The 24,414-nt window shown below is 55.0% G+C and overlaps 1 protein-coding gene across 1 annotated transcript in view; it reads right to left on the bottom strand.

Annotated features, from left to right (window-relative positions):
• Positions 1-24,414, bottom strand: part of LTBP2 (latent transforming growth factor beta binding protein 2) — a 99,136-nt gene that overhangs the window by 15,555 nt on the left and 59,167 nt on the right. Inside the window, exons 7-19 of the mRNA XM_010583712.1 lie at positions 23,150-23,320; positions 21,374-21,574; positions 20,748-21,016; positions 19,057-19,159; positions 10,081-10,155; positions 5,952-6,074; positions 5,311-5,475; positions 4,243-4,473; positions 3,648-3,670; positions 2,175-2,214; positions 1,692-1,784; positions 507-632; positions 183-311 (exon numbers count right to left, since the gene is read on the bottom strand). Of these exons, the coding sequence (XP_010582014.1) occupies positions 183-311; positions 507-632; positions 1,692-1,784; positions 2,175-2,214; positions 3,648-3,670; positions 4,243-4,473; positions 5,311-5,475; positions 5,952-6,074; positions 10,081-10,155; positions 19,057-19,159; positions 20,748-21,016; positions 21,374-21,574; positions 23,150-23,320 (1,749 nt within the window). The remainder of the gene's footprint in view (positions 1-182; positions 312-506; positions 633-1,691; positions 1,785-2,174; positions 2,215-3,647; positions 3,671-4,242; positions 4,474-5,310; positions 5,476-5,951; positions 6,075-10,080; positions 10,156-19,056; positions 19,160-20,747; positions 21,017-21,373; positions 21,575-23,149; positions 23,321-24,414) is intronic.

A 24,414-nucleotide genomic window follows, 5' to 3' on the forward strand; every position in this document is an offset into this window, starting at 1 on the left:
GGGTGATCCCCATGGATCAGGCTGTCTGTGGGCAGGCCTGTGGGGAGGGAGGGTGCACAGGTGTGCATATGTGTGTGCACTGTGTACATGAGTGCTTGTGTGTGTGCACAGGCATGAGAGAGCATGAGGGTGGCAGGCACCCCGAGGAGGTGGCAGCCCTGTGCCAGGCGGACACTACTTACCCTCACAGCTCTGCTTGCCTTCTGAAACAGCCAGGATGTACCCAGAGTAGCAGAGGCAAAAATAAGAGCCCACGCTATTGATGCAGCGACCTTTTCCAGCACAAGGATCTTTCAGGCACTCATCTTCATCTGTGCACAGGCAAGGAAGGAAGACAGGCAGTCACCACCTGCAGCTGCCTGCCAGACCCCTGCCAAACCCCTGCCAGCCCCGCGGTGCAGCAAGTGGGCAGGGGCTCAGCAGAGCTGCCAGAAAACCTTCCCCCAGGACCCTGAAGGACCAAATGGTCCATCGAAGCCCGGCAGGCAGAGGAGGTGCCAACCTACCAATGCAGTGGAGGCGGCTGGGGTCCAACGTATAGCCGGGGTGGCACAAGCATGTGTATCCCTCTGGGGTAAGCACGCAAGTGCCGGCTCCGCAGGAGAGGGGTGAAGAGGCACAGCTGCTGACCCCTGGGAGGGGAAAGCATGGGGTTGGGGGCAGCACCGAAAGGGTGCACCGAGTCTGGCATCTGCCTTGTTTCCCCAGCACCACTGGGAGGGAGGCTGCTTCTCCCCTTCTTAGAGAGCGATGCTGAGCTCTATGTCTTCAGGCAGCCTGCACCCACAGGGCTGCAGGGAGGACACAGCAGACCCTGCCACCTCCTCCAGCCTGAGCCCAGCTGGGATGCCGCGGTCCCCTGCACTGCTCACCTGTGCCCCGGCCCCACAAAAGGGTGGTGAGGAAGCCTGCCAGCCCCATGCCTTGGAGGAGGACTGGCAGCAGAGCCTGGCACCTGTAAGGGGGCTCCTTTTGGGGTGACAGCAGGGCTCCCCCCACCGCCACTCTGCTAAGCGGGGTGCAGGCGGCAGTGGGGGGGCAGCGGGGCATGGCACACCCCTCGGCACTGAGCCAGCCAGGGGGGGCCAACCCAACCCCAGACAAAAGGCTATGGAGGAAGATGCATTCCTCAGCAAGGTGCCTTCGCCAGGCCTGCTCCCGAAGGTGCTCCAGCCCCCAGCGGAGGGCAGGGGCCTCGCTCCCAGACTTAAGCAACCCTGGAACAACAGTGCCCTTGTTTCCAGCGCTGTAAACAAGCCGCCCCGGGAGCCACATGCCTCCCCTTGCGCTCCCCCTTCCCGATGAGTCAGCTTGCGCCGTGGGGGAACGGGGCCAAAGCCACAGGAGCAGGCGCGTGATCCCCCTCGCCTGGCAGCCACTGCTGTGCCGGGCAAGTCAGCTGCAGGTGGGGAAGGACCCAGAAAGCCAAACATTTTGCTCCCCATACAGGATCACCCTCGTGCCTCCCCACAGCCAGCCAGCTTTCCCTGGCTGGCAGCACTTGGGACCAGGCTGGGACAACACCCCAAGGCGGTAGGGCAGGGACTTTTCTTTGGGAAGTCAAGGGAAGCATGTGGGATGATAAGCAGGCTGGGGAAGGGAGAGAGCCCCTGGGCTGAGCTTAGGGCATAATTTCCCCATAGTGCTAGGCAGAGAGAGAAGGGAAATCTCTGAGAGTGGTGGACACACACCTGAGCCCTGCGCTGGCATCTGTGTTGGAGCAGCAGCATCCCAGGTGGTGGTGGAGCCAGGCTGGGGATGACTGCGCCAGGACTCATCTTCCTCTGCTGAGGAAGAAGAGAGGTGAGGTCCAGACCCCAATCCCAGGCAGAGGTGCCCACCCAAGGTTTACCCGTGCTGGGTGTCCCCCCATCCACAGCCCCGAGAGAGCATATGGAAAGGGGCCACAGGGTGGCTGCAGCAACCTCATCATCTTGTTATTTAACACAGCCTGCTCCACCTCCCCACATCCCTATGGCCCCACGTCAGCCACCCCAGTGTGGCGTTGGTCCCCCACACTGTCCCGCAGCCAGCCCAGCCAGGAGCCCGTCCTGCCCAGCACCAGGGGCTGCGGTGCAGACGAGGCAGCTCCCAGCCTTCCCACTCTCCTCCCTCCTCGCTGCCCCGTCCTCTTCCCCATGACCGCCCTGCCCTCCCGCCAGCCGGGCGCTCACCTCTGCGTGTGGCGGGCTCTGCGGTGGCATCAGCAGCGCCCTGAGGGACAGACACATAGGACTGCCTCTATTCCTGTGCATGTAGCTGGGATGCAGCATCCCTGAGACATTTTCCCACCCACCTCCTGGCTCCTCTTGCTCCCCAAGACACCATCCTGGGAGGAGAAGCTGCCACATCTGGGTGCAGCTGGCAGGGCCTCTCTGTCCTGAGCAAAACAGCTCCTGGCCATGCCCGGGGGGCTGCCCACAGAGGGGCCATGCCAGCATGCTGTGCAGGTGAGACCCAGGGCACTGCTACTGGGCAGGCACCTCCACAAGATGGCCAGGAAGGGCATCCAGGCATGATAAATACTGCCACTGGCAGCTCTGGAGGGCTGAGGACAGCCACTACTCCAACCTGCCTCAAGAGCACTACCTACTAGAAGGGTGCTTGGTGCTAGATGCTCTTTCTCAACATCCCCTCCTGGCAAACCCATGGCTGCCAAAGGAGGTGTTGGAGCACAACCTGGGTCTCTGCTCCAAGGATCTTTCCACAATGGATGAAGAAAACAGATGGCTGAGCAATATACATCCCAGACTAGCTCTGCTTCAGATTTGGAAGCTCTGGTTCAAATTTCTGCCCTGTCTTGAGCTTTCTCATGTGTCCTTGGGCAAGTCACTTCATGTCTATGAAGCAGTGACGATGGCAGTGCTGTCCCCTCTCTCAGAGAGGTTGCAAGCACATTCTGAGGGCTGGGCTGCTATAGCAAGGGGGCACAGAGATGCTCAGGAGAGATATGGCCCAACTTCTACTGACAGCAGGGATCAAGAGACACACATTTTTCAAGTGAGACTCAATAAAGAAACCCAGCCCCAGGAAAGCCTGCCAGAGAATCAGTCCCCAGGCTGCTCCCATCAGACAGGGTGAATTCACACAGCCAGTGTGGGAGACACCCGCGCCAACTGCTCCAGTGGAGTTTCTGCTGCACCCACATGAGCACGGGGAGACCTGCCTGCGAGCTGGGCTTGGACATGACACTGGGCTTCATGAGAGGAGCAGACCCCAAGCTGACTGCAGCAGTTGCCCTTCCCCTGCCGCTCATTAGCTCTACAGCCAGGCCAGGCTGACAGCAGGGAGTGAGCACCCACACCTCAGCCAGCTCCGGCCTCAGCCTGGGCTGCTAGCCCAGCCCCAGCAAACGCCAGCTGGAGTCAATGCTGACCATGAACTACTGCAGCAGAGCCCTCAGCACCTGTTGGTTTGAGCTAATGGCCTCTTAGCAAGGGCCGAGCAGGCATGTGGCACAGTGCCTTCAGCCATGGCAACTAAGCCAGGGTGATAGAGTTTGCAGTTCACACTCTGTTCCCTCTGGCAGCAGCTACTTGCTTTCCTTAGTGATCTCTCTGACCACATTTCACACCTCCCTGTCACCTATTTCTATGACATCCCCTAGCATGGATGCACCCAGATATAGCAAGACAAACCTTACTCACCTGCGCAGCAGGAGAAACTTCACCTGGAAAGTGAAACAGTGCATGGTGAGTAGAGACAAGGCAGGCAGGCATCCTCCTTAAAACCCTGGCTGCCCTAACTTCACCCCACCTCTAAGACACTGCCACTCAGTTCCTCATGCTCCTCCGCAAGAGCTTGTTCCCAAAGCCAACACACCCAGACTCCTCTCCTGGCAATGTGCAGACCCCAGGAGCTTCTACTCCAGCAGGTGCTGGCACAAGCAGCTGGTCACACTTGCCTCCAGCTGGGCTGGACAAAAGCCCAAGGACTGCAGTGCCAGGGCTGCCACGCAGACCTGAGGTCCCAGTGGAGGCAGCCTGGCCAGCCAGCACCAACTGCAGAGATGTGGTCACAGGAGCCTGAAACACTCAACCTCTTCTCCAAAGGCTTGAAGACATGGTGTCTCATGCCCCAGGAACACTAGTAGGGCTGAAGAACACCTTGCGTATTCATGAAGATATAGAAAGTTCTTATCAGCTAGAAGTCCATCCATGGGGGCATGGCAGGACCTGGGAATTTGCCCACCCTTGCTACGGGCCCAGATGGAGCAGCTTTAAGCAGTAGACCCCACACTACCCTCTCCTGCCGAGGTGCCAGGGTGGGGGAATGCCTCCAGGACGCTCCCACGCAGGCTGTCCTGCAGTTGCTGTCTCCTTGCTGCCCAGTCCAAAGTCCAGTTGCTGCTCTCCCCTTGCTCTTCCAAGCTGAGGGGCAGCTCTTCTGCCTCTGCCTTCCTCATCAACAGGCGGATATCAGAGCTGGAGTAGGTATAGCCATGTCCTGCTGGGCAAATCTCCTTGAAGGCTTCTGCAAGGGAAAATCAAATCGAAGCTTTAGAAGGCAGAGGTTGGAGAGAAGAGGGTATTGCAGGGATCACCTGGCTTACTACACCCAGACATGATAGTGGGACAAGTGGAAGAAAGGAGTGAAGATGGACAGGCATATATGTGAATGCAGGTACCAGTTTCTCCCATCCTATCATTTTCCGGAGATTTCTAAGGGTTAAATCCTTACAGAAACACATCTGGGCTGCAGTGGGTGGATGCTTCAAGCAGAAGGAATCTGCTTACAGGGCAGGGTGGGTTTCTAACAGGCACTGGCTGGTACTCCTAGACACCAAAACTGAAATCCCTCCCCTGGGTCAGTACTGCTAGGAAGGGATCATGCCACAGGAAGGTCAAAGATGAGCAAGGGAGCAAATAAAAGTGAACTCCTAGAACCTCGGCACTGAGCACTTTGCACATCGCTCAAGATGCTCTGCATAAACCACCTGAAAATTTTTCCCAGCCCTGAGGATTTCAGTGCTTTCCCCTCCACCCTACCCCATACTGAGATATGCCAAACTCACCCTCACCTGACTTTCATCCCAGCAGAAGATGTAGGAGAGACAAAAAGGCTGTCGAGCAAAGCCAGGCACAGACATGGCTGTGCTCTCTCTCTGGTACAGAGTGGTTTCCCATCAGGGATTTCTCCATCTTCCCAGTATTACCCAGGTCTGCTTCCTGGGCTGCTGCACCCATCTCACAGGCCAGCATTTGCACCGTTCAGCTCTGGGTCCTGCAGCCATCTGCATGGCAGCAAGTTCAGGCAAGCCAAAACCCCAGTCTAGCCAGAGCAGGCAAAGCTGAAGCAGGCACATCTCACCTGAGCCAGGCACAGGGCACTCCTCGCAGTTCTTCCCCCAGCCCTTGCCGACGCGGCTGCAGCAGCAGATCTGCTGGGTGATGCGGTGGGAGAGAGGAAAGGAGCACACGCCTCCGGCTGCAGAGCGGTAGCACAGCCCCTGCTCCATTGACACTGCTTTGTCCGCTGAAACACAATGGCAGGGTTAGTGCCAGAGGCCAAGCTCTACACTCTCCAAAGAGAGAATGGGAGACACTCAGTCTCTCCCCCTCGGGCCCTTCTCTGCCCATGCCTCCCAGCCTGTCCCAAGGGCTGCCCCATCCTCTTGCCAGAACATCCCCTGGCCTTCAGCCATCAGGCCATCCCCCCAGCAGTGCCAGCCCCAAGCAAATCCAGCTCCTGTGGGAGCTCTCAACCCAGAAGGCTGTGTCCTGTGCTGCTGCACCACAGGCATGTCCCCTCCAGAGGGGCCATGAGATGTCCCTGGAGAAGAACAATGAATGAAGCGAGCCCGAGGCATGGGGACCTATCCTGCACACAAGCACAGGATAGAGTAACTCAGCCGCACTTGCCAGAGACACGAAGCATGCTGCAGCCTTCATTCAGCCGTGGGGTCCTTCTCAGGCCCCTTCCCAAACTGAGGGGTTCCCTGGAGCACTTACAGATACAATGGCTACGGGATGGGTCCAGCATGGTGCCAGGCTTGCAGGTGCAGCGGAAGCTGCCGCGGGTGTTCACACACTCGGCATCTTTGCACAGGCCCTGCATCAAGCACTCGTTGATATCTGTGGACAGGAGAGAGCCTGGTGAGATGTGAGGAAGCCGAGGGTGAACTGAACCCCCTACTCCGTACCTCCCATTCAGGTGCCACGGACCAAGGGGGTCTCAGCCAGGCTGGTGTCTGAGGCAGACTCCGCACTAAGCAGTGCGGTGGGGACCTCCACAGTGACAGCAGTCCCACATCTGCAGTGCAGAGCTCGCTCGCTGCAGCTGGAGGGATGGCTTGTGAATGACTGCTCTGCTTCACAGTCCTCATGGAAAACAGATGTGGGCCCTACGGTGAGCCACCCCAGCAGGCTCACTCTTACAGCCATCACGGTTGTTGTTTGCAAGCCTGGACTGGTGAGTCCTGTCCTTTCACCTGATCCCTGGTCCTGCTCGTATGGAGCTGTCATCCACGGAGTATCCTTGCTAAGAAACTCAGTGCCAGCACACGGGGACGACAGTGACTGATCTCCTCCGGAGGTGGAGGGATGGTGGGCCAGGCTGCGCTGGTGTCTTCTTCCAGGAACAGGTTGAGCAAGTGGGACTTCGCCAAGCTCAAGCCCTGCCTCAAGCTCTGCCTCTGCCCCTGACTCAGCACACATCAGACACAGTCTTCAGGAAGGGAGGTTGGGCTTATCCCAGGGAAACACTGTCAGGCTCACCCATTTGGCCTGCAGTAAAGCCTTTCCTGCAGCAGCACTATGTGGGAATGTATGAGCTAAGCTGGAGAAGACAGGGATTGGCAAAAGGTGCATAAAGGGGAACTGAGGGCAACTTTCATGGTGGAGAATGAGGAGGAAGCCCTCCTCATGGATTGATGTAGTGTTATATCTTCACTAAAGAGCTTGGCCCAGAAAAGTCAGCGTGCTGATGAAATGTGCTGTGTCAGGAGGCACAAGCTGTGCAGGAAGAGCTGGATGGGAGCACGGAGTGGCAGGAGCGGGATGAACCTCAGCACAACCTCAGGACAAATCACAGGAACATATACTACAAGCTAAGAGGTGGGAGCAGGCAGTGAGAGGGACCTGGGCACACTTGCTGCTCACAGGACAGCTGCAAGCTGCCAAGACCAAGAAATGCCAACATGATGCTAGGCAGCATCACAAACACTTTTCCACAAACACACATAGGGCAGTCCCAATGCCAATGTACAAGGCCCTGGTAAGACCTCAGGTGCCCTGAGAGCACCCAATGGTGCTCTAGAGACTCTCAGGGTGGAAGGGGTGCAGAGGTGGGCTGCTGGGACACTTGGAAAAATGCAGATACTGGAAGAGCTTGACTGAGAACAGCTAGGCTCAGGAATGGCTTTCAGAGCATTACCTTATTCCTCAGAGCTGAAGCATCACTGCTTGGTGGAAGTGGGGGTGTCACACAGCCAGCTACGACAGCTGGAGTTCAGACTTAAGGATCTGAGAGGTTCTCCCCAGTCCTGTGCTCTTAAACTACCCCATTCACCACACCAGCTGCCCCATACATGGTTGAGACACACAGCAGCCATCAAGACCAGACCATGATGTTCAGTGAATTGGAAGTACCAACGCTACAGGGTTGTGCAGCAGGCCAGGGAATAGTAGGATTTGGCTGCATAATGTAATGGTTTCCTGCTCCATAGCAAGCACAGGACAGACTTCATGAGAACAACCAGTGGCCAGACCCCAAATGTACTGGGAAACCCACTCAGAGGAGAGGCTTGGGCTCTCCAGAGGAGCCTCGGGGCTCATCCCTGTCACTCCCAGGCACGGTTGGAACACTGTGTTGCTCTGACACACCAACTGGTTGAAGTGTTTGGCCTTCACATAACCAAAGGGATTGAAGGGATTAGAGTAATGAGAGCACAAAACAAACAAGCACCAAGGGCTAGGCTTTATGAGCTTAATTTAAAACAGGGCCACATCCCGGCCTCAGTCCAACCCCCTCTATTCCACTGGCAGCAGAGGACCCACCCGCAGTGGAAATCCCCACGGGGAACAGAAGCAGGCAGGCGCGCTTGGGGCCACGCACTCCTACCCCCTGCAGCATGCCAGGGATGGGGCTAGCCCACAAGAAGAGGCCTCAGGGACCACAAACTGAGATCTGTAAGCTGTCTCAGTTGCTTCTTCCCACCCCACAGAAGCCTCCCAATGCTCCTTAGAAACAGCCATGCTGGGTCAGGCAGCCTGTGGTAGAAAGGTGCAGGCTGGTTTATCCTGGCGCTTAGTGAGCAGGAAGGACCTGAATCAGCAACAGACACCAAGTATGTACGGACACCAGGGATATACGGACACCAAGGTGCTGGCTTGTGTCCTGTGCAGTGACTTCTGTGCATGCACACCTCCCCACCACCGAGCCTCCAAGACAAGGTTTGTCTCATGTCTAGCAACCACATTATCCCTTCCAGTGCCATCCTTCCTGCTGGTCCCAGCAGCACCAGGAGGTTCCCTGGCTGGGTCTGCCAGACACTCTCAACTCATGCAGCCTTGTTCCTGCTCAATGGGGTGCAGCAAGGAAAGGAAAGAAGATCTTGCAGAGATGAGACATTTGTTCCTCTGCTGGCAGGCACCAGAGACAACCCTTTCTGCCCATACAGAAGAGAGGAAAGTGGGCTTCTGCGAGGGCCCTCCTCTAGTCACCATCTATGCTTTGACAACAGCCTACAAAACCAGAGCCCAGCTGCTTCCCAGCTCAGCTCCTCTCTTACAACCAACGGCCTCAGGAACCATCAGCCCTTGTCCAGCCCCTTGGCCCCCCTCCTACCTGGGCTGGCAAGAGAAGGTCCCATGTAGCCTCTCCCATAGTCTATCAGCCAAATTGCTCACTCTGGACCCTGAAGTGAAGTGCTGGGCTTCCTGACACAAGTCCCACTGCAACAGCAGACATGAGAAAAACACCTTGAGGAAGCAGAGTGTCTGCAGAACAGTATTCCTCCAGCCCAACTTTCGAAGGAGCACGCAGAGGCACAAATCTCCGGTTCATGCTTTTTCCTGTCGAAAAACATCTTCCTGGCCAACTCCACATTGCCATCTCCCTCTGCTCCTCTGAGCCTCTCCCTGCTCCAGAGGGAATGCAAATCCAGAGCAAGCACTACAGGTCTCTGCTCGCTGACATGAGTCCCTCCAGCTGCTCTGCTCCTCCAACTCCTATTCATTGTCTCCGGGTAGCTCCTCATACCCATAGCACTGTCTGTGGCTGCATAAGGGATGAGATCTGAGGGCAAGGAGAATAGGATCCATTGCGTTGTTGAAAGTTCTCCCCCAGCACAATGTTGGGAGGTTGAATCATTAATTAAGTAAGCATGGTGGAAAGTCCCAGCTAAAAGAGATGAGTCATTGGATTGCCAGCCCTGGGCCTGGGCCCAGGCTCCCTGCTGCATCTTCGAGATGACACCTCTCAGCTTATCATGAATCACGAGAAGGAAACCGTAAAATTCCACTTCAGTCAGAACACGGAAAAACACAAGCACTGTGGGTCCAAGAGATGCCAAATAAACATGAACCAGAGAAAAAAGAGGAGAGATGGCGCCTTCCTCATATGGAGCTGAGGAACTGCAGGAATGAGAAGTGGATAGACCCCAGCAGCATGGGGCAGGCAGGGCAGTCTGGCAGCATGGACAAGTGACACACTCGGAACAGAAGGAATCACTTTTACGGCACTCTCCCACTTGTAAATGAACAACTGATCAAGCTGAGAACCTTCCCAAATGTTTTCAGGCAACAGAACTTCTGTTGCTTCAGACTATGGGAGAAATGTTTTTACACTAACACTTAGCACAGCAGCAACATAGGTCCTTATTGGGTCAGCAGGATTTAACAGGTGAGTTTTCTTGTGCTGGCCCAACTATGCGCTGACTATGCTTATCAGCTGAGTCATGTAGTCCACTGTTAACCTGTTTTTCTTTCATTCTTGATGAAAGCACAGAGATTTTTAGAAGTTGCATTCTTTGCAGATCTCTATCAGGGAGTTAGATAATTGTATTTTACTTGTGTAGGTAGTTACAGCTCTGACAGTGGATGTGGGAAGGAGAGGGAGATATGAAAGCAGCATCCTTACCTTGGCAGTGGCTCCGGTTCAGCCTCTTGTATCCTTGGGGACACTCCACCCGCCCGTTCTCAATCACAGGATGTGCTGGGAAGAAAGCAAACAGTGTGGGACGTCGGCAGTAGAGGCAGCCACCAGCATCCTACCTTCTTTCTGTCCTCCTTGTGGAGGGGAAAGGGTCCCTAGGCCTGCCTCAGATGGGCCTCCAATGACTCCCATGGCAGAGGGAAAGGTGGGAACAGCCATATTTCCCAAGCAGGGTCTTTGGCTGCTTGGCAGGTGCCAATCTGGTGACCCAGAGGTGCTGCCTGTGCTTCATATCTATCACTGTGTCACCTTGGCTCCTCCCAGGCCAGCTTGGATAGCCAGGTGACACATGACAAGAGGGATCAGAGTTAAAGTAATGACAGAGGTCCTTGACAAAATGCTGAAAAAACAGCCTGGGGCCTGTTTAATACATTTTCCCCCTTTTTTACTGCATGTGATTTCCTGCCCCAGTCACCCTCATCAAAGAAAATTTCAAATTGCTGCTTAAAATAGTTTTGTGGCTTTCAAAATGGCCTATAACCCACACAATTAAATCTCCAAATTTTTTAAAGGCAAGTAAAATGTGGCCCATAAATTCCAAGGATGTCAAATTTAGGCACAGTATTTTGGAGCAAGGGGAAGGGAATCAGGAGGTGATGGGTTGGGAAGTGAGTAAGCACAGGGTGGGGTAGGAAGAAGGGTGCTTTGGATGGGATTTTTCCAGGGTGAGGTTTCTTTTTAATTTTCTGGATCATACACTTGGAAACAAGAAGTGTGTGTAACAGCTAAGTGACTGTCCAGCCATATTCCTACCACTTGAATTCCTCCTGCCTGGCATCAGTAGCTCACACCCTGGTGTCATACATGGAAAGCCCTCCATGGCAATAGCTATATTGAGGATCTGGCAGATTCCTAACGCATTGCAGCTTTTGAGAACCAGGGACAAACTGAGACCATCCTTGCAGCAGGAGATGGTCGGAAAGACCCTGCAAAGGTTAAGAACACAAACAGTGCACTGGGGGCACGGAACAGGCATGTCCATAACTCTTTGTCCTGGACACTTTGACCCTATAAAGCAGTCTGAAGCCATTCTAGGACATTTCTTGAAAGGCAAAAGTTAGGGAGCAGCTTCCTAGGATAAAGGCGCTTGGGAGATAAAAGACGGGAGAACAAGTTGTTCACCAGCCTGTACCAGGAAGGAGAATAGAAAGCCTGTTTTCCCCAGGTATATTAAATGAAGTTACAAGGTTTTCTGGGTGCAGAGAGATCCTCAGCAGCTGGATGAATGACTAAGACAAAAAATCTATTCACCCCCTTCAACAGTCCCATCATGAACTGTAAGCAGGAGGTGCTTACAAATATCTGGATGTTAGGGGCAAGGGGGTTACTGGTGATACTGGGAATCTCTGGGTACATTTCCAACCTTCTGGGAAGGGAAAAGAAACCTCTGGCTCATGGGCTCCAGGCTCAGCAAGCCGGTGGGATTCCAGGTCCTCCCACACCACAGCCTGTGGGCTTGGGGCTCTGGACAGGCATTAACGATGCTTGGAAGCATCCGTCAGCCTCTGCGCGATGTGATAACAGACGCTCAAATGAAGCAGCATCATTGTATGCGAGCCCTCCGATGGGGAGCCAAGCATGCTGGAGATCAAACAGTGATGATGTGTCAGAGCCCACTCACTCTCTGAAAAGCCTTTGTGGAGAAACAGATCCTGCAGCATCCCTCTGCCAGATGCTGCTGGGGAGAGGGCAAGGCAGAAAATACTAGTGATGGGGGGTGACCGTGCAGGTCTCATGTCACCTCAGCACTCCTATGACTCCAGTCTGCAGAAATATGCAGCTCATTACTGCAGCAAACGACTTGTGAGGCTGTGGACAAATGTCTTAATTTTGCAACGAAACCCATGTTCCCTGGAAAGAATAACTAATGTAATGTGAGCAGATCTCTCTGTACCAAGGGGAACCAAGACACTTTCTGAAGTACTGGATGGAGGCTGCTTTCTTTCTGCCAGGACCTGGCCACAAGGGAAGACAGCGTGTGGCTGCAGGAGGATGTAAGCTATTAACTCTCAGCTTTGTACTTAGTTACTCGAGCAGAAGACCATTTCCTTCCATGCGCTCTGATGTTGCCGAACTACAGCAGAGATGGCCAAAGACCCCTGAAAAAGCAGCCTAGGACACCTGAGTTTCCTGCAAAGGGGATCAGCAGCCACCCCTCTCCCATGTAGCTGGTAGGAGTGTGGAGACTGGCTTTGGAGGCTATTCCTCTGGAACCCAGCAAAGGGGAAAAGCCGATCTGATGATCAGACAGGGCAGAAATCTGTCAGCATCCACAGCTGGAGGGGTCCCAGTCTCCTGTGTCTGTCTGCCTGTCTGTCTATCTATACTCTCTCCAGAAAGGGGTTCTCCCAGAGCCTGAGGCTGGGGATGGAGCAGCTGAGCTGCATCTGTCAGACAGAGGGATTTCAGTCTTGCTGAGGGCAGGGAGCTCTGGCTCCTGATTCAAAGGTGTGATTTCAGAGCCTTGCCTCCTGGGCACTTCAGGCCCGTAGGCACTGTGCCAAAGCAATGTGCTCAGCTGGTACCTGCACACCAGGACTCCCCCTTGACTCTCCTCATCACTCCATCCAGCTCTGCTTCATCCCACTGCACGGTGCTGCTTTCTACAAGGTCTGCAGGCACCAGGCAACCCCAGCGGCACCGGGTGCACACAAAGGAGCTCACAGACCCAGGCTGGAGGTGAGCACAAAGCAGCCATGGCCCAGGACTCCCACCAGCACCTTTGTCCCCAGCTAGAACAATACTCGAACAGAGCAGAGTAAGAAGGGAAATGAATGCATGGAAATCAGGCAGAGGGATTTTGCAGCCTAGCAGGATGATCTTTAAGCAGCTGGGCTAGTTTTCCATCACTTCCCAGGGGAACAGGCTTTACCCAAAGGCCCTGGCTCCCCAAACACTCTCTGAAGATGGGATGAAGAAGCTCAGGCTGATGGTGAAGTGGAAATAAACCACTTTTAGTGGTGGTAGCCACAAAGGCCTGAGCAAGGCAAGGTTTATAGGGTGAGATAATACATTGCATTAGGCCAGCCAATATTACTCTGTTAAAAGGGGAAGAGGCAAGCCTGCGGTCAGATGAGAAGTGAGGAAATGCTTGGCTGCTGAAAGCTAGCCCATTTCTTTCAACTCTTTCCATATATCATACAAAAGGCATTATCTCTCTGAGAAGCCTTGCCTTGCTGAACTCCTTTGCCACTTTCAGGACTTACAGAGATTTCTGGAGACCCCAGATCAGCTCCACAGAAGAACCCCCATCTGGGCTGGACCCCAGGCATCTCCCCATGCCTGCAGTGGGCACAGAGCATGCAATCAGGAGGGTGGCTGTGGTGTCTCTGCTTGCCCTGCGTTTTCTAGCACGTGGGAGATGACAAGGAGCCAGAGTGCGTGGTGTCGTAGCATCTGGAGTGGTGGGGGTGGTGGACCCAGTCAAACCTCAGCCTGGTTTAGTGTGAAGCAGAGAAGATCAGCCTCCACTGCAGAGAGGACCTCAGCTGCTGAACTCGCTGGCAGAAGAACAGAGCAGCTCTGACCCCACAGCAGTCTCCTGAGAGCAAATGTATTGAAGATGCCAGGCCAAGAAGTACACAGGGCTGTGGCTGTGGGGATAAGCTGAGTTCCCGGGCAGAATGGACAAGAGGGAGAGGACACAAATCCTTCAGTCCAGATCTGTCACAACTGCTCTCCTCTCCTCTGGGTAGTCTGTGGTAGGCAGGTTCCAGCAAGACTTTCTCCAATGCCCCAACAAAGGCTAGGGTAGCAGGGGTGGGGAGGGCATGCACCAGTGCTGATGTGCAATATGAAACTAAGCCCTCTGCTCTACTCATGGTCAATAAAGAACTTCAAGGTGAAAAAGATGCTTGAAGGAAAAAAAGACTCCGGTAATTACTGTCGGCCTTTGGGGTCGTTTCAACAGAGAGTCCTCATTCTGCTCCCACATTGTCTTCCAGCTAGGACAAAATACCTCTGTACCTAAAAAAAACCCCCACTTTTGCAACACTGTGCTCTTGTGTGCCAAGACCATGATGCTGCAGATGAATGATGGGCAAAACAAGCACCCTACAGAACAAGGCAGACCGGAAAATGTTGCGCTTCCCCAGGTTAAGCATTGCTGTCTGCAGTACTGCCACATCCTTGCAGAGGTTTCAGCTTCTTTCCCCACATCTAGCCCTTCTTTACTGTCCTGGACAGACTCCCTGTGGCACATGGGCGTAGCAGTGGCAGAACCAGCCCCCTCCATAGGCTCCTTCCCATATTTCCAGGGTTCTTTTCCTGTATCCTCCCCAACCTGATCACAACAAGAGCAGACCAGGGGGATGATTTTCAAGGGGTTTCCTGTGGCTGTTTCAATGCCTGCAGGCACAGTGCAGGGGAGCGCGTGGCTTGCAGAGCTGCTTGGCGTTTCTGATGACTACAGCTCCATGGGTGAGCTGCCACCCCTCTCGCAGTGGGAGGTCTGTTTGGGGAGTGCTGCGGACGCCAAGCCAGACATTACAAGATCCAACTTTCCAGTGAAATTCAGACTTTTCTCTAGGACAAAAAACTTGAAAAAACATGGGGAGTGGGAATAAAACCAAAACAATAGCCTTCAAAGACTTGTTTCTTAATGCTGTTAAAACCCATAGGCAGGAGGAGCGAAAGCAGCCCAGAAAGATCTGCAGTGAGCACAACCAGTGGGTGCTGACTGCAGCCTGAAATAAGGGACAGGGGGCACTGAAAAACCAGGACCTGGAAGATGCAGTTTTACTGCTGCACCCCGAAAGTCCCCCAAACCCACACAGAAAGGTGAGACTTGTAGCTCCTGGGCAGTACCAGAGACAGTGCCCATCACTAGTATGGGCTTCTCTTGGAGCACTGCTGGTCGCAGAGGTGTGTGGTCTCAGGGACAGGGAGGAGGTGGAAGAGGAGGGCTGTGACCCCCTCTGGGCAGAACTCTCTGCCACCAGTTTCCTTTATCCCCATAGGGCTGAGGAGGGCCAAGGCTTCAGGGAAACCAGTGTCCAAATCCACACCTGCCCTGGGGTATGTGTTGACCTGCAGCTTGGGTCTTGTTCGTTTTAGTTTACGGGGACCATCTCTTGACTTCATTCCAGCATATTCTTCTCCACAGACCACTGTATACCCCAAAATAGTATATGGTCTGGCAGGTAAGCAGGAGCAGCTCTGACCAGCAGTGCGCCTGCTACTAACCCCACGTCCTGAGCTTGCCACGGGACAGGACATTGCTTCAGCACAGCTTCCTCACCAGTACTGCTCAAATACCCTGCTGGTCCTTAGGCTTCGTCCCAGCCATGACCAAGTGTCTCTACTTCAGCTGCCTCCTCAGCCTCCAAATCCCTTTCCCCACTGTCAGTCTTCTCCACGTTTTACCTTCTAGCTCCCATATGCTCCTACCTCCCTGTTCTAGCCTTTCAGTGTGTGCTCCACTGCCTCCTCCGAGTACTAAAGACCCAGGAGGGTCATTGGATGTCTCCATCTGATTTATCCTATCTTGCAGTGCAGTACATTTCATCCAGCCATCTCCAGACGGAGCTGAAGGACTGCAGCCGCACAACAGCATGCAGGTGTCCTGCCACTCTCCAGGCCCCTGCCTGTGGCTCATCTCTGTCTTTCATGGGTTGGGCGACAGCCTTTGCCCCAACAGCTCACGGAGCAAGCTCTTGGCTCTCCCTCTTCTCCCAGGGCTGCCTCTGACATATCCTGGGGGTCCCATCTTCAGCAAACTCCCAGCAGCTTCTACTACAGCCTGCTTGAATACCCATCTCTGTGCCCACTTCTCTGAAGGGGCCTAACAAGATACACCCTCCCAGAAGCAAACCAGACAGCCAAAAGCCTGAGCAGAGCCTAAGGAAACCTCTGAAACTAATGTAACACCCACTTCACAGAGTCCTGGCCAGGTCAACCGCACCCCTACCTTAATTCTGAACTCAGCCTTTAACATGCTCTCTTTCGGGTGCAGGCAAAGCATTCAAGTACTTTGGCTTTTCTGATGCTGGGCAAAACACAAAAAATAGCAGGGACTGGTCATGGCAGGTTCACTCGGACGGATGCCTGCCTCCGATTCTTCTTCTCTGATGTCTTTCCGCACACAAACACGTAGCAAACATGAAAGCTGCAGTCAACGGAGACATCCGGACGTATCCAGACTCTACTAACAATCAGTGTCTCGGGCAGACAGTCAATCCAAACAAGTTCTCCATTTGTCTAGCTCTTGCCTGGCTGCACTTCTGTACATTTGTAAGTATTTACACTGAACTAGCTTCTGCCATTTCTGTCTCTGGTTGCTGGAATTAAATTCCCAGTGCTGTCAAGTCTGCGCTGGTGCACGCCTCCCTGGGACAGATGAGTGCAAGGAGAAGTTCTCTGTGAAGACCACAGTGCCAAGAAGAAAGCTGGAAAGACCCACGGGACATGTTATCTCTGTGCATGAGACACCAGGTCACTGAACTACAGCCCAGTGACTTTGAGTGAGCACAACACAGGCCAGCAAGACCAGGAGACAGAAGGAATGTGAGTGTGGGATGTGGTCGACAGGCAGGAACAATGCAGAGCGATGCCTTCACACTGGACAGGCGTGGACCTGGGAGCTCTGGCAGAGGAGGCACGGGGCAATGAGAGGTCACGGTGCTCGATGGCTCTGTTAGAGTAGCAAGACCATGGAGAAAAGACTGTTTCCCTGGCTCCACTCTAGGGCAAGATCTATCGCATGTGAAGACAGCACACCAGAGAAAAACCATGCCAGCCACATGGGCTTCTCACTTCAAAACAGCCGGGCTCTCTTAGGCTGCCTCCATCAAGTGCCCACCTTACACCTCCCTTCACTTGCATTGTGTGGTCTCCTGCATGTGGGGCTGGTTATGGGGCAGTTAATCAGAGGTCGCCAAAGGAGGGAGATACTTGCACATGATTAAAGAGGATGAAAACGGCTCCTTCAACTAGCCTGAACTCCTGCCAAAATCAACAAGAGCCATTTGGTCTCGAAGGGGGAACTTTACTGCCCAAAGCCAGAAGGACTGAGAATGGGATTTTCTTGTGGCACAGGAAAACAGAAGACCCACGGGGATACATTTTTCATATCCCCAAAGAATTAATCTGAAAAAAAGCCAGACAAGCATCTCTCCACTCAATGAAGACCAGCAGTGACAACCTCCCTTGAGTTTCATCTGCTGCTGGGACACAGGGCTTGCGCTAAGCTGTGGAAGTGGGACCTGCTGGCAGCTAGGAGGCATTTCTTAAGTGCATTTGCTCTACTGGCTGGCTGACTGCAAGGAGCACGTGGGGGTATTTTGTGCCTGTTTTCATGTCTTGGAAGCCTGTGATTACAGACACGTTTTGAAGCCTGAAGATCTAAATCACTGCTGCAGCTCTGGCCACCGAGCAATACCTAGCATCCTGGCACGGAGAAAGAGAAAGGAGTTGCAGCAATTTTGCAGCCATCTGCAGCCTAACTGAAGTGTTAAGCAGCCCTCCTGCTTCCTAATGGGGGATCACAGAGAGACAAGGTGAGAAACGGGGAGACTGCTGTGGGATGGGGAGGAGAAAGCCGTGACGTGGGATGCGAAGGTCGGGGACAAAGAGGAGGGGGCTGAGGCCTGTGTGGGGCATTTCCTTGTTTGTGCTGAACCTGGAGACCCTGTGGTCACCCCCATGCCACATGTGCCCAAGGCTCCCTTGGGGCTGGCACATGGACAAAGGCAGGCAGGTAGCAGCGTGGCCCAGGGCCACAGCAGAGCCATGCAGGGCAGGAAGATGACAGCAATCAGAGCTCCCCAGACCTGCACTGGGTTCCAGGATGCTGACAACCTCATCCGTGATTGCGAGGAATTTGGCTCCAGCTGGCCCTACCCCTGGCTGAGGAGGAACTGAATCAAGGGAGGATAAGATGCAAACAGCTCTTGGGAGCATGCGTGTGAGCAGGACAGTCGCTGGGCAGAGCTAGAAGGTGCCAACACCACGCTTGCACAAAACCTGCTACCTTGGACACCTCCGCTCTCCTCAGGGGTCAAAGTCTCCTGGACCATGGGTTCTGTTTACTTTAGTCCTTCGATCCAGTGAAGGCATGTGAATGAGCAGCCAGGCAGTGATGACAGGTGGCAGGCAGGCAGGGGGGAGGTGAGCAGTTCCCTGCCTGCATTGCATTGGACATGTGCACCTTGCCCTGCACCAGACCCGCTCAGCACTGGCTGCCGGAGCCACTGTGCCTGTGGGGCTGCCTCCCCCCAGCCAGGAGTTCTTCAGCATGGCCTCTCCACCGCAGCATGGGATGGGGCCATGGCGCGAGGGGCTGTGCCTGTTAAAGAGCACCCCAAGCGAAGCAGCTGAGGAATCCCCGTCTCCTGCTGGATCAGTCTGTCCAGCTCCCAAGCACAGCAGAAACGGAGCTGGACGCCTGTGCCCCTGGAACGGACCCCGGGTGCGCTCCTGCCAATTGTTTGATGTAGTGTTATTTCCAGAGCCCCTGCCAAGCCCATGTTGGGCCCAGAGCAAGCCCGTAACTCTATAGGGCCGAGTCTGCAGCCTCCTCCACCGATCTAGAACTGCACCTCCTAAAACCATGGCCACTCTTTTCCCTTTTCTTCCTCTGAGCGAGGCTACCACGGCGGGAACCACCAGCTGCACCGGGGTTTCGCAGGGGCAATTTAGGGAGAAAGCACCAAGCCCGGGGCCAGCAGCCAAACTAGAGTGCTCCTCCCTGGTGCATGGGCTGGGGCAGCAGCCAGCATAGCCCTCCATACCACCTCAGACATGCCGCCCATCCCCAAGGGCCTTGGGCAAGGGAGAGCCACACGGCAGGGGACCCGCGGGTCTGGTCCATGCCTCCCAAGCTGCAGGAGGCAGCCTGACCATTTTTGCTTGCCAAGGATGCAGGCCATCCCTCGCACCGTCCCAGGCAGTGGCAGTACTCACCTGGCCGGGGGGGGCAGGCCAGGCACCAGTCCGCACCCCAGAAGAGCCCCACGCTGCCACAGCAGTCCTCCAGCTTGGTCAGCCCTGGCAGGGGGTTTGTGCACTGTGGAGAGAGGACCAGAGGATCAGGCTTCTGTGGGACAGGGAGGGGACGCACGCCTGTCCACTGCGGCTGGCTGGTGCGGCAGTGGCAGAGCCAGCATGGGGGACTATGGTTTGGGGTCAGAGGCTGGCACGGCCCTCCCAGCACAGCTCCGCACCAGGACGTGGTGGAACCAGGGATGCGGTTTAAGACAGTAGCAGAGAGAAAAACACAAGACTCCTTCAACTGCACCCTTTGGAGGGGAAGGGGACGTCAAACAGAGCAGGAGATGAACCAGAGATGATATCACCTGGCAAAGCCCTGGGATCAGCCCCGTGCTTGGCTGATTAGCCAGCGAAATGGGTGCACCACTCCAGCCCAGCGGGGAGCTTGTGGTCAGGCACCTTCCTCTGCTTAATGAGTCTCTCTTTCCTGCCGCCCCCAGCCCTCCCGCAAGGCCCTCTGGATTACAGGCTTCCCCATTAGAGCAGAGCCGCCGCAGCCCACAGGCCGGAGCTGGCCCCTGTCCAGGCGCGCGTGGCCGCCTGCCCAGCGCTCGCATACCGATTGACTCGGCTGTGGTTGAGCGGAGAGACGCAAGCGCTCCCTGCCAGGCTCCTCGCCCTCTCCCAGGCACGGCATCACCCCGGCTGGGTGAGGTGTGAGCACAGCAAGGGTACCCCCTGCTAGACCCCTTGCCCTCCCCAGAGCATCTCCTACAGCCTCTCCAGGCATCCACAAGCATCTCCATGCATCATCATCTGCTCCCAGGGTCCAAGAGCTGTCGTCTCCCCACAGAGGAGCAGGGCTTTTCCAGCCCGAGGGTCTGATCTCATTTATTTTTGCACCAGGGAATGGCTGAGAATGTATCCCGCTAGAAACGGCTTGGATGGGAGCGACTGAAGGACAGGATGGGATCTGGGAGCAGCCCCCCAGAAAGGGCTGGGGAGCACTGGGGAGGGGGCCAAGTCCCAGGCTGCCCAGCTGGGGGGTCTCGCTCAGCATGAGCTGCTCCAGGGAGCTCACAGGTGTTCCTGTGGGTGCCAAAAATGTCCGATGCTTTTCCAATGATGCAAGAGAAACATATGGGGAAAGACAAAATAAGAAATTACGATGACTGCGGGACAGGGGTGAGAAAGCTCCTCACGTGCATTTGCTTCCCAAGCCCCGACCGAGCTGCCCAGGAAGGCGTCGTTCCATGGAAATCAGACTTTCATTTATCGTCTGAGAGAGAAAGGAATTTTCCTATGTTTTATACGTTTCCTACAATAATCGCAGAGCATGACTGTAAATGTTGCTATAAATAGGGCACCCTTTTTAAATGAGACTGTGTGTGAAAGCCATCAAGTCTGGGCTGTGCTGCCCCAGGGCACAGCCTGGTCAGGGCAAGGCAGCAAGGTCTTCCTGTTGGGCCAAAACAAGGGATTTTCTTCCCAAGTATCAACACATTGCTGCCCATGCCCACAGCACCTGGGTGATGTCCACGCTGATGCTCAACAGCTTCATGCAATGAAAGGCCACCCTCCCTGCCCCATAACCCAATGCACCCATACCCCACAACAAGAAATGTATCTACACACGCTCCAAAGCTTGACGGGTGTCCCCTTACCTGCCCATGGAGAGCCTCCCGAAAGCACCTCCCCAGCAGCCCCGGGGCTCTCTGCTGCTGCCGGCTGCTCTCTGTGGCAATGCTGTTGCCGTTCCCGTGGGTATAGGTGTACCAGGGCATGGCGGCCAGCTGAGGCACCAGGACTGCCTCCACGCTGTTCTCCTCCGACACCTCTGTGTCACCCCGCACCCTGGCCACCTGGTGAATCTGCACAGTGGCTTCTGGAGGGTGGTTGATGTGGACATTCACCAGGGAAGGGTTTAGGGAAGCTGGAAGATGAGTTTATTCCACAGTTGTGACAATCTGGCAACAATTTGGCACCTGAAGAGCATCTTGTCATCAACAAAATCATAAGGGAGGAGAGGTAGACTGAGCCCACCAGGAAATCTAGAGGAAGATTGCATCTAAGAGAAAACACTTCTCTGGCCCAAAACCAGGACAAGTCTACCAAAAACTTTTCCCAGCAACCTGAGCCCTTCAGAAACTAGGGAAACCACATTTCTCATAACCTGGCCTGAAAAGGCAAGCATAAGGAGGTAGTGGCCTCCTCGGGCCTGTTAATGAAGATCTGAGGAGCACCCAAGTAAGAGCAGAATGCAGGGTTTGGAGCCGCCAGCCACGCTCACCCAGCTGGTTGGACAAGGGCAGGGTGTAGGTGGAGTGCTTCACGGAGCTGCTGGCCAGGGTCTTTGGGTCTCTCCCTCCTTGCTTCTTTTCCAGAGAGGGAGCTGGCAGATGGCAAAACTTCCCCGTGGAGTTGGAGGGGCACCAGCACTCGTCCCGGCCCACGCAGCGCCCTCCATTCAGGCAGGGGATCTGGCAGAAGTCTGCAAGGCAAAGAGAGGTCTGCTTAGCAGAGAAACTGAGACACTGCCTGTAGCCAAGGGGCAGCTGGGGGAGGCCAGGCAGCTGGATCTGGGCCACCATTAGCCCCATGGTGCCCAAGGACCGGGCCCAGCATTGGGCTGGAGTCAGCACTTGCAGCCTGGAGGCAGCCTGGGGTCCCTGCTGTGCACCACCATCTCCCCCAAGCTCTGCTCACAACTGGAGTCATGGGTTGAAGATGATGAGCCCTCCCTTGGGCCCAGGGACCACAGCCAGCCTGGGGCACCCATGCCCTGTGGGGCAGCCCCCCAAGGCCAAGGTGGTGTTGCTGGCACAGCAGGATCCCTTGGAGTGGGGCAGGAGCTCCGGCAGCTGCATGCAGCCAACTCAGCACAATTCCTTCTCTTCTGCATTGCCCCCTCCCCACTTGGCAGAGTTTTTATCCCAGCCCAGAAGGGAACTCAGTGGGGACGGGAGAGGCAGAGAGAACGGGCAGAGAGCCACATCCTCAGAGCCTGTCTCCTGGCCAGCCCTGGCCCTGCCAGCAGCTCAAGTGGGATAAGCGTGGAGTGGGACAAAAGAACCAGGAGCAATTCATCTGCACAGGCTTGGAAAAAGCATCCACAGATGAAACTGAAGTCACGTCTTTTCTGGCTTCATCAGATGCTAGGAGCAACCCAGAGCATCTCTCAGTGTGAGCAACACTCAGGCAAGGCACGGGATTCCCTGACAGATCATACTGACTCATTTCAGTGTGAGATGAGATACTGCTGCTGCACATCCCTGGATGGCTTGTCAGGTTCACCCCAGGGGATGAGCTCCCATCTGCTCCAAGTTCATTTGCTCAAGACCAGCAACCAGTTTTGGGGGGAGGAGACACATCTTTGGACTGGCATCTAGGCAGAAACTCCTGTGAACCCCGTATCAGTTGGTGTCCACAACAGCCAGACTTTGCATTCTCTCAGTGTTAGAAGAATTTGAGAGTTACAGAGGCTTTTAGAGGACAAGTCCCACCAGGTCCTGCTCCAAGAGGCTGTGCCCAACCCACAGCTGGGTATCCCAGTGACCTGATGAGCAATCCCAGCAGCTCTGAAAGGCGAGCAGAGGTTTCAGCAGCCCTGTTTATAAGAACAGCTCGCAACCTGCAGCCAGCTCCCTTGGCTGCCACGTGAGTGAAAGGAGAGAACAGGAGGAAATTAGGTGATGAAAGTCAGCCCCAAGACTGGATGCCAATGAAAGCAGTGAGCTGGCTCTGAGAAGGAGGGGGTGGGGAGGCTTGGCTGCAGGCCTGACTCAAACACACGCGTCCCCTCTACCTGGGGTGGGATGGAAACAGAAGTTGCTTGCCCAGGAAGGAGAGCAATGAGGCAAGGTCTGTCTTCCTCCCCCAGAGACACAGATGGAGTAAGCCTCAAAGACCCCAGGAGATATTTTCCAAGGCACTGAGAGAGGCCATCTCCTCCCATCTCTATAGCAGCCCAAGCCCTCAGTCTGCAGAGGCAGGAAAGGCAGAAGGAGGAGAGGAGGAGAGTGGGGGAGCAGGCAAGAAGGTGGGCTGGGGGCCTCGGGGTGCTTACAGATGCGGAAGCCAGACTTGGGATCGTGGTCATGCCCCCCTTGGCTGTAGAGAGTAGTGGTGTCTCCTTTCTCGCAGCTGTTGTAGCAGTGCCCGCTCCGGCATGTCTGTTTGCAGATGGTGGGTGTGAAGACGATTTTTATCTTCCTAATCTTCTCTGTCAGGTTGGCCCCTATGAAAGAAGAGGATAGTGCTAAGTGGAAACAACATCTCCAGGCCAGGGGGCCAGTAATCTGCAGCTCAAGCTCCAAAGCATTCCCAGAGCAAGGAGGGGTCTGTGTCCCTCCCCAGGGCAGTGTGTCTCCTTGCCCCTTGCTCACTCCAGCCTGTCCTCTGCTCCAGCATCAGTAAAGGTCTATCAACACGTGAAAAATGGAGAGCAGCATGCTCTGCCTGCCCAGCTGGAGTGGCATAACTCTCTGTGAAGGGACACACACACACACAAACTCCAGTACAAAGGGTGTTTTTCTGCTTTAGACAATATTCCTTCTCCAGCTACATCAGTAGCTGTGAGACTGGCTGCCCTTAAACCACTGGAAGGCTTCCCACATGAACAGCCACACTGGTATCCATCAAAGAGAGTCTTAGGGCTTGAGAAAACCAATGTCTCCCTACAGGCGTCCCCTGACCTCCTGCAGTTACCTGCGGTCCCCTCCTGGTCCCTCACCATCCTCACATTAGATACAGGGGGAAATCACACTCAGAGCTCTTGGGGGCTTGTGGAAAATGGACAACAGGCAGAACAGTTGTGGAACCATGAACCAGCTGGCTCGACATCAGAGCCCTCCACCCCAGCCCACCATGACAGCCATTTCTGTGAGTGTTCCCCTTGCTGTGCTCAACCCTCACTCTCCCCGTTTCAGTCGCCGCTTTCAGATTACAGCTTCAGTCAGGCTCACGGCCCTGCTCATAAGGGCTGAGATGCCACATGGTGCCTCCTTGGGGAATCACGGCTTCAGGGGGAGCCAAGCTGCAGAAGACAACTTGCATCTGTCCTAGCTGGGGAGGCGCTGAGGCTCAGCTACTGCACGTCCCAGCAGCCTGGCCTGAGCCCTGCTCATGTCAGAATGCACCAAGGGGGCAGCCAAAGGGAAGAACTAGATGCTAGTTGCACAATCTGACCTTGAGGGCTGCTCAGGCTGAGGAGGAAGCTGGGAGACACTGTTCCTGTAGACTGAGGCAATCACCTTCACAGCAGTGTGCTGGGGTGATGTTCAACACCTCTGGGAGGCATCTGTCACATCCCCCCGGCTCCTCTCCCCTGCC

Source organism: Haliaeetus leucocephalus, unplaced genomic scaffold (assembly GCF_000737465.1).
Source record: "Haliaeetus leucocephalus isolate CR32 unplaced genomic scaffold, Haliaeetus_leucocephalus-4.0 Scaffold932, whole genome shotgun sequence".
Classification (NCBI taxonomy): Eukaryota; Metazoa; Chordata; class Aves; order Accipitriformes; family Accipitridae; genus Haliaeetus; species Haliaeetus leucocephalus.